The 10,020-nt window shown below is 41.0% G+C and overlaps 1 protein-coding gene across 1 annotated transcript; it reads right to left on the bottom strand.

The window, feature by feature from the left end:
• Positions 1 to 6,874: 6,874 nt before the first annotated feature.
• Positions 6,875 to 9,908, bottom strand: LOC108665660 (delta(9)-fatty-acid desaturase fat-7-like). The gene has a single exon (XM_018152435.2). It carries the CDS (start codon positions 9,221 to 9,223, stop codon positions 8,093 to 8,095), a length of 1,131 nt encoding a protein of 376 aa, XP_018007924.1. The 5' UTR covers positions 9,224 to 9,908; the 3' UTR covers positions 6,875 to 8,092.
• Positions 9,909 to 10,020: the final 112 nt, after the last annotated feature.

Genomic DNA, 10,020 nt, shown 5'->3' with positions numbered 1-10,020 from the left:
AAGACCAATATCGTTTTGTTTTATATATGAAATACATTAGTGTGATGTATACCTGTATAGCTATGGCTGTGAAGAGGTATTTTTAGCTTATATGATATAGTTTTAGGCATTTATTTATTATTTATTTATCGTCTATTTATTATTTATTTATTTATCGTCTATTTATTATTTATTTATCGTCTATTTATTATTTATTTATCGTCTATTTATTATTTATTTATCGTCTATTTATTATTTATTTATCGTCTATTATTTATTTATTTATCGTCTATTTATTATTTATTTATCGACTATTTATTATTTATTTATCGTCTATTTATTATTTATTTATTTATCGTCTCTAATAGTTTTATCTCATACAGAGAGACCTCCGAACTCTTGACTTCACTTCAAGCCTAAAACACTTTATTAATCTTATCTTTGTAGAATAAATATTTTGTATTTGATAGTTAAAAAAAACTGCGCTGCAACTCATCCATATCACAAGAACGTTTCCTATCTCAAAAACGTTTCCTATCACAAGAACGTTTCCTATCTCAAAAACGTTTCCTATCACAAAAACGTTTCCTATCACAAGAACGTTTCCTATCACAAGAACGTTTCCTATCTCGAGAACGTTTCCTATCACTGGAACGTTTCCTATCACAAGAACGTTTCCTATCACTGGAACGTTTCCTATCACTGGAACGTTTCCTATCTCAAGAACGTTTCCTATCACAAGAACGTTTCCTATCATAAAAACGTTTCCTATTACTGGAACGAGTATAAACGCCTTCAAGAACAGACTAGACAATTTTAGTTCTAATGTTCTCAAGTTTAGCTGAATTGTTTGATCGCGAATTTCAGGCTACTAATTGTTTGTACCTGTGTTCTAGGTCTTGAACTGACGATGGAGCTGGACTCCGAAACGTTTTCTCTTATAAGAAATGGTGAACTTTTTGGGTATTTTTTTTAAATTTTAAATTCCTGGTGAATTTGCGACTTAGGCAGCCAAGTGATCTTAATACAGACTAGAAAAAAAGTCACTAGATTGCTTTAGTCGCAGATTCACTAGCAATTTAAAAGCGAAGAAAACACCACAAAAATTTAGTATATGTTTGTGGTGTTTTCTTCGCTTTTAAATTTCTAGACTAGAAAAAGCTATGGAAAAATATATGTTCAGATTTGAAATGCTTAGCACCATATCGAACCCAGTGGAAGTCTAGTAGCTACTTCAAACTATCCTGAAAAGATCCTGATCCTGCCTGATGTGTCCTGAAATGATCCGGTCAAAGGACCTGTTTTTAGATCTTCTGTGAACAAGTCAAGAAAAGTTAAAAAATCGGCGATAGGCCACATCAGGCCTACACTTCAGCGCCGACGTCACTATGTTATGTTATGTTTTGCTATGCAAAAAATATAACTCAGTGCTCACTGCAGTGAGTGACAGAGAGTGCATTTTCTCGTCGACGAAAACTTGAAGTCACGGACGGACGGACAGACAGACGGACAGACGGACGGACGGTTGGACATGGCGAGCACAATAGCCCCTTTTTTCCATAGATGAGAAAAACGGTAGATGAGAAAAACGGTAGAAAAACGGTTCACGGGCGTTTTAGCAATCGGCCGCCACGTAAAATTAAACGGTTTATCCGTCCTTTTCAGATGTTTTACGAGTTTTTAGTGTTAAATTTGAATAAAAACGGCCATATGGTGTTACTTTTCACGTGTCGGCCGGACACTAGTACGCCGGTGAGACCGTTTAACGGTAATTTTTATTACAGTGTGTATTGGTGCCGTGACCTTATGGTAAGTTTAGGATTTCGTAGTCCACGGTCATGCTGATGCACCGCCTTCGTCGTCCTCCTTCTCTAAGTCAGCGCTAGGCAGATCTGGTTCGGATGTAACGTATATAGATGCCGTGGCCTTATGACCTTATGATAAGGTTAGGACTTCGTAATACACGGTCATGCTGATGCACCGCCTTCGTCGTCCTCCGTCTCCATGTCGCATATATGTCCCGGATGTATAACATATTGGTGCCGTGACCTTTTCTTGTTATCATAGGATTTTGCTAGTATCCTTAGGCAGAATAGTGTGCTGGTGTGAATTTGTTTTTAACGTTGGCTCATGTATGGACATTGTGGTTAGGTGTTAATGATTCAGTGACTCTTTCAATAATAATTGTAAGAGAAAGTGATGACATTTGTATTATTTATTATGGCTGAATCTACATCCACGTACGTGTGATTGGTTTTACGTCGTCGCGGCTTGCCTTTACATATCACTGTTAGAAAAAACGGTCCCACTGGCGTTCTAGTGGCCGGTCGCCCCGTGCAAATAAACTGTTTCGCCGTTTTTATCAGATGTTTTACGGTTTTCTGGTGTTAAATTAGAATAAAAACGGCGACACGGTGTTTTTTTCACGTGCCGACCGGCCACTGAAACGCCGGTAATACCGTTAACGGTAATTTTTCTAACAGTGTAGCAGCGTTTCTAGGCAACCATTAATTAATATGTCTCTGCACGGATACTGTGCACTTGAAGTTGTGATAGAAAGAATAGGATAGAATGATTTTAACAATTATTTATATTCCAGGGCAAAGGAAAGGCTACGCGATTTTAAGAAAAATTAGGTTTAATCCTTCAATCCTAGATGGGAAATTAGCTATAGTAAGGCTTGCGTAAGTGGTACCAGTGGAACTGGTGCTATAATACCGTACTAGAAATCAGTACTAGAATCATCCGTACTAGAAACATCCAGCAGTGATGTATATCATCCGTACTAGAAACATCCAGCAGTGATGTATATCATCCGTACTAGAAACATCCAGCAGTGATGATGTATATCATCCGTACTAGAAACATCCAGCAGTGATGTATATCATCCGTACTAGAAACATCCAGCAGTGCTGAGGTATATCATCCGTACTAGAAACATCCAGCAGTGCTGAGGTATATCATCCGTACTTGAAACATCCAGCAGTGATGATGCATCAGACTTAAAAAAACTAATAGATACTGTAATATATACTGAAAGAAAAATCACCGCTAATTAAACGGTCTCACCGGAGTTCTAGTGTCCGGCTAAAACGTGAAAAAACAATGTATGACCGTTTTTATTCAAATTTAACACTAGAAACCCGTACAACATCTGAAAAAAACGGATAAACGGTTTATTTTCACGTGGCGACCGGCCACAAGCACGCCGGTGAGACAATATTTTTACTGTTTTTTCGAACAGTGATAAATAGGAAACTTAAAACCAGTAAGGAGAAGAAGTTTAGGAGGTTGGGTAGGAATGAGCAAGTGAAATGGAAGTTTTGTTTGCGTTATTTAGAAAAGTTATTTAGTAGAAAGATGCCCACAATGTCGAAGTTTGATTTTGACGGTAGCTTATGCCTGAGAAGTTTTATTTTTTTGCGGGAATTTGAATGATATTGTGAAACACTTTTAAAGGGGAAAAATCTCTGTGGATTGTTGAGTTAGAGAGACTCCACGGAAGATAAACGTTGATGACTCTGAGGAATTTCAGGCAATTTGGAGTGGATTACCGGGTAATTAGCTTAAAACTTGGAGTGGGTTACCGGGAATTAAATAATAAATTATTGAGTTTGTATGAGTACATAAATGACATTAGGTTAGGAAAAGAATAGAAAGAGCCCTAACGAAATTCAGGGACAGCCTAGGGTTCGGCCAAATAGTTGTTACACTCGGCGCTGAGTCATTCTGGGTCTGCTTGGCCACCTGATCGAAATCAGCCTCTGACCAGAATCTCCTATATGACTTTATAGTCGCCTGAGAGTATGACAAGAGTTGGCCGAGCCGAGTCATACCGAGCTAGCAAGCTGCCCAGAGGCTGCACTTGGAACCCTGGGGCCATACTTTCAAAACTCGCTAAGTGTTAACGTAAGTACTTATATACGCTCTATTTTCTTATCTGTGATTGGTGGATTTTGCTTGAAAGGCCGTCAATAATTGGCGGATGAACTTACGATCTCTTAACTTTTTTTGAAAGTATAGGCCCTGAGCTGAAGCGGACAATAGAGAAGCTGATTTACCTGCTCCCAGAGTCCTAGGCGGTTCTTAAATCAGGGTCACCACCAATTCAAAATTTTACTTAAGAGGTTACATCAGGTTAAGTTAGAGTACGACGAGTCACTCTTCTTATTTAACAGCCGTCTGGAGAGAATTAATAGCCATATGTACCCTAAACACGAGGTTATCACACGTATAAGATTTAAAAAGAAATACGTGAGCTTGTTACTATGCGAGTCTTGCCTGGTCGTCTCGGGTCATAGCTAGTACAATGAATGCGTATAAAGTAGCTAGGAGCAGTGTACAAAAGTTCGTAGCTTAGAGCAGTGTACAGGTTGTGGGTACAGGTTGTGGGTACAGGTTGTGGGTACAGGTTGTGGGTGCAGGTTGTGGGTACAGGTTGTGGGTACAGGTTGTGGGTACAGGTTGTGGGTACAGGTTGTGGGTACAGGTTGTGGGTACAGGTTGTAGGTACAGGTACAGGGGGAGGGAGGGAGGGAGTGGGGAAGAGGAAGGGGGAAAGGGAGGGGAGGGGGAAGGTCTGACTCGTCTCAGTGAAATATCGTTTATGCAAATTTAGCTACGACCGCTGAGGCCTCTTCTTACTTTCATCTGGTGGTTCCCACAGCTAACTCCCCCTCTTCACTCCCCCTCCATTTCCCCTGCAAACTCTCCTTTTCACCCCCTTTAGCCCTGACTTCCCCCCTCTCCCTCTCACCCCTCCCCGTCATCTCACTTCCAGGGCAACTCTCACTTTCATCCCACACTCCCCCGCTCCCACTTTCACCACTACACTTCGTCCTTCTCCCTCTCCTACTCCTACTACTCCTCCCCCTTCTTATTCCTTCCTTCTCCCCTCCTTCTCCCTCTCCATCTCCCCTTCCTCTTCTCCGCTTCCTATTCCCTCCTTCTCCCCTTCTCTTCCCTCCTCCTTCTCCCCTCCTCTTCCCTCCCTCTCCTAACATTCTCATTCCACTTTTTCATCTCCTTTTCTTCTCTACTTTCTAAAAGGCTAACCACTTGCCCTAGGCCATGCAAGAGGCCATATATAGTCTTTAAATGCCTCGTATCCCACGTATCCTACGTATCCTACTTATCCCACGTATCTTACGTATCCTACGGAACAACTGATATCTAGAAACAACTATAAACCTACCATCCGTTGAAAAGATTTGATCAAAAGGCCAGTCTAGTCAATAAAAATATAAGAATCGGCGACAGGCCTATTCTTCAATGCCGAAGATACTATACAAATATTAATAATAATAATATATAATAATATAGTATAGATATTGTATATATATATATAGTATGGTATAATACTATACCATATTATAATATTATCTATCTATTATATTAATAGTAGTATCTACTATAATATAGTTTAATATATATCACCCACATCCTGGGCATTCCAGGGCTAGCACATCTTCCCCCCTACCCTCTCCCCCCTCCCCCACGATGTTGGGTGGGGGTGGGGTAGGGGGTAGGGGAGGGGGAGGGGGAACTGACGTTCCCTTTCTCCCCTCTAAGTGGGTCAGACGCGCGCGTTTTTCACACGTTTTTTTCTGTGTGACATCGCAAGCCTTGGCCGGCCTGTGTACCGAACACTTTCACACACACACTACACACGCACACGTAGTACACACGTACACTCTACACACGTACACACTACGTACGCATACTACACACGTACACATAATACACACGTACACATATTATACATACAGGCACTAATGCACGTACACACACGTACATTCTACACACGTACACACACTATGTACACATACTACACACGCACACATAATACATACAGGCACTAATACACGTACACACACTACACACGTACACATAATTTACATAAAGGCCCTAATACACGTACACAACATACACACGAACACAAACTAACACACGTACACGCACTAACGCACGTACACACAATACACTCACTTCGCACGTACACACACTATACATAAAGGCACTAATACACGTACACATACTACACACTACACACGCACACATACGGCACGTACACATTCTATTCATAAAGGCACTAATACACGTACACACATACTACACACTACACACGCACACAGTACGCACGTACACACGCGTTGACTCATTCATATCCCAGACCACACATTCAAACACGCATACAAGCTGCCGTGTTGTCTGTGTTGTCAGAGAGGATCTGAATAAAACACAGCGCTTGTATTTATATGTAAACTTTATGTGATACTTGAGTTTACATGACCAATATACATTCAAGTTTAATAACTTTTAATTTTGATAAACTTTCAAGTTTAAATAACTCTTAAGTTTGATAGAATTTCAAGTTTAATAAACATGTAAGCTTTAATATCTTTTAAGTTTGATAAATTTCTAAGTTTAATAAAGTTACACGTTTAGTAAACTATCAAGTTTAATAAACATTTAAGGTTTAATAACTTCTAAGTTTGATAAACTTTCAAGTCTAATAAAGTTACAAGTTTAATAAACTTCGAAGTTTAATAAACTCCTAAAATTAATAAACGTTAAAGTTTGATAAACTCTTTAGTTTAATAAACTTTTACGTTCAATAAACTTCTAAGTTTGATAAACATTCAATTATAATATATTTTAAATCCACATTACATTGTTCATCTATTAATTATAACAGCTTTCCCATCTCCCAGCCCCCATGTGTTCAGTAATGCTTTCTCTTCTGATGTGTACACATTACACCTCTCCCCTGTGTACACATTACCCCTCCCCCCCCCCAATGTGTACACATTACCCCTCCCCCCCCCCTCACTGTGTACACATTACACCCCCACTGCATACATATTACCCCCTCCCCCCCATTTGTGCACATTTCAGTTCGTATCACTAACTTTCTACGTACACCTCTAACTTTTCTACGTACATCACTAATTTTTATACATGCATCACTAATTTTTGCACACATCACTTATTTTTATACATGCATCACTAATTTTTCTACGTTCATCACTAATAAATCAACATACATCACTAATTTTCTACGTTCATCTCTAGTATATCAACGTACTTCACCAATATATCAACATACATCACAAATTTTTCTACGTACATCACTAATTTCTGCACAGATTACTAAGTTGTCACCATACGACAACGCTACGGTCAACATACATATACTGTACATATCATCCCATTTATTTATTTATATATGTATACTACTACATATATACTACTGATCATCCCATATATTTGTTTAGATACAGAAATTATGGCTTATGGCACACAACATCCCCTTATATATAAGCTCGTTCGGGTACATATATCCCCGTTTAAATATAAGTTATATTTTATACCTTTCATTATACCTTGTATTATACTGAGTTTAAATTCACGTAACGGTAGCAGTATATCCTGCAGATATATAGCTTATATAACGCATGCAGCTCACTCCGCTTATAAGGAACCAAAACGTACAAATAACGCACTTAATTAGCCTCTCCACTTAAAAAGAAATCCGCTTATAAAACCTTTCCGCTTATAAGAACGACAGCTTATAGAACCGCAGCTTATATAAGAACCGCCGCTTACAAGCCCCTCCGCTTATAAGAACCGCCGCTTACAAGCCCCTCCGCTTATAAGAACCGCCGCTTATAAATCAGTTGGACGGACAAAAAATAACTCACCCACTACCCAGCCAGTGGTGATAACCAATGTAGCCATGAAAATATACGAGTTTACAAATACAATTATAAATTTACAACTAGTAAATGGACATCACACTAATACATAAAGAAAACAGTTTGAAAAACAATAACACGTTAATATAGAAAAATGACTTTTTCAAATAAACAGTAATTATGAGTAAAGCTATTTTTAATTTACCAATACATTGCACGTAAAGTTAAACGAATCGATCACAAAAGAAGCACTGATGGAAACATTTGTCATGATTAATTAAGTTGTCCACAATTTTGAAGGATTTAAGATGCTACGTACATTAGCTGAGTATCCGTTTGCATCACTGGTATGCCAAAAACAAAAATAAGACCTTAACCTGAAAAAAACATAGCCGCCGTTATCTTTTAAGCCACAATCATTTTGTTTTATTCTCCTTCCTCTTAATCCGGATTGCAGCATTCCCAGTCCTGGCAATCCTGCGCTCGACATGTTCGTCGTCGACCGTGACCAGGTCGTACACCAGCCCGTACTTGCTGAGGAACTGGATTACCTTCGTGGTGAAGTTGATGCCCCACCCGTCCATCTCGCTGCAACGGTAGTCCCTGGGGAAGGCGTGATGGTAGTTGTGCCATCCCTCCCCAAGGGCGAAAGGCCCCAGGAAAGGGTTCTCGAAGGCGTGCATGGACTTGTCGTAGGGCTTGTAGCCGTAGAGGTGGGCGACGGAATTGATGCACCAGGTGCTGTGCAAGGTGATGGCCAGACGTAGACAGCCGCAGGTACAGAAGGCGGTGAAGAGTCCTTCGTCCCAGAAGTAGTAGGGGACGAGGGTTGGCAGGATGAAGCTGACAGTCATGGCGATGTAGTAGTAGTAGTCGTTTTGGAATTTCACCACGGGGTCTTCCAGCAGATCGCTGCAGTCGATCATCTTTCTACCCTTGATTACCTCGGGGTGAGTTTGGTACATCTTCCAGCCCATGTGGGCGAAGAAGAACCCTCTGCGGGAGTTGGTGAAGTCCCTGTCTGTATCGGACCACTTGTGGTGCACTCTGTGGTTCTGACACCACAGGTAGATGCTCTCCTGGAAGGCCAGAGAGTTCATGAGCATGAGGGCGATCCTCACAGGAAGGACTGCCTTGAAGGCCTTGTGAGTCCATAGCCTGTGGGTTCCCATGGTGATGCCCAAACCCCCCGCGTAGGATAAAATAGGCACCAGCACCCAACTTTGCCAACGTGGCTGCAGAGTAACTGCTAGGTACACGCCATAGAAGGTGAAGGCGTGGAAAGCCACAATGCAGAACACCATATCCCAGAGTACTTTGGACCAGTCCAAGTTCAAGGTGTCGTAGTACATCTGTTTGAAGGAGAACTCTAGCTCGGGGTGGTGGTCATCATAGTCAACCGCAGCGGGAAAGTCGTCCTCGGGAAGGTTTCCTTGTTGGCATTCCCCCTGTTTGTCGGTCGAGGTCACCTCGATGTTGTCACTCCTGTTTTTCTGGACCTCGTCCTGTTTGAAGGGCGAGTCCGGTTTGCTGCTGTTGGGGGGCATCTTGGCGGCGGGGGTGTATGTGGTGACGCTAAGGAAATGCCGGATGACGTGACAAAGAAAATGCGGAAAATGTTGCCTTGAGAGTAGCGGATGAAAGGATTGAATGCCAGGGGCACTTAGTTCACAACAAAATATTGTTTTCTAAGCTTCCAGTTTCTATTGAACTGTTGGCATTCGTAGACTAAACCCTCAATATACTGGATTAAAAACTCGATATTTTAGATTAGCTACTCGATATCGATGATTTATCGTTCGATCGATTTCTAGAATTAACAAGTCGGTCTTCTGAATTAGTAACTTGATATCCTGAATCCGTTTCTCGGTATCCTGGATCAATTACTTGTTATTTTGGATTAATTTGTCGGTATCCTGGATAAATCACTCGGAATCAAGGATCAGTTTCTCGATATTCCGGATAAATTTTTCCGTATCCTGGATCAATCACTCGGTATCTTGAATTAATATCTCGGTATCCTGGATGAATTTTTCCGTTTCCTGGATTAATTTCTCGGTATTCTGGATGAATTATACTCGGAATCAAGGGACAGACTTGGGCCAGTAGACGTCACAGCTTCGTACGTAGGATTGACCGCGTGCCCTTGAGAGCGCAACGACCTGAGGAGAGAAAAAAGACCTTGTAATTTGGTGGATAAAAGTGATTATAATGTTTACCCATCACTGCACTGCACTGCGACCATCACTGCACTGCACTGCGACCATCACTGCACTGCACTGCGACCATCACTGCACTGCACTGCACAGCACAGCACTGCACTGCGACCATCACTGCACTGCAC

The sequence above is a fragment of the Hyalella azteca genome, unplaced genomic scaffold, assembly GCF_000764305.2.
Source record: "Hyalella azteca isolate HAZT.00-mixed unplaced genomic scaffold, Hazt_2.0.2 contig15834, whole genome shotgun sequence".
Lineage (NCBI taxonomy): Eukaryota > Metazoa > Arthropoda > Malacostraca > Amphipoda > Hyalellidae > Hyalella > Hyalella azteca.
The sequence above is the reverse complement of the archived record's forward strand: the minus strand, read 5'-3'. Positions and strand labels throughout refer to the sequence as shown.

Coding starts and splice junctions, on each gene's coding strand:
- LOC108665660 (XM_018152435.2), bottom strand. CDS start 9,223: ATGCCCCCCAACAGCAGCAAACCGGACTCGCCCTTCAAACAGGACGAG.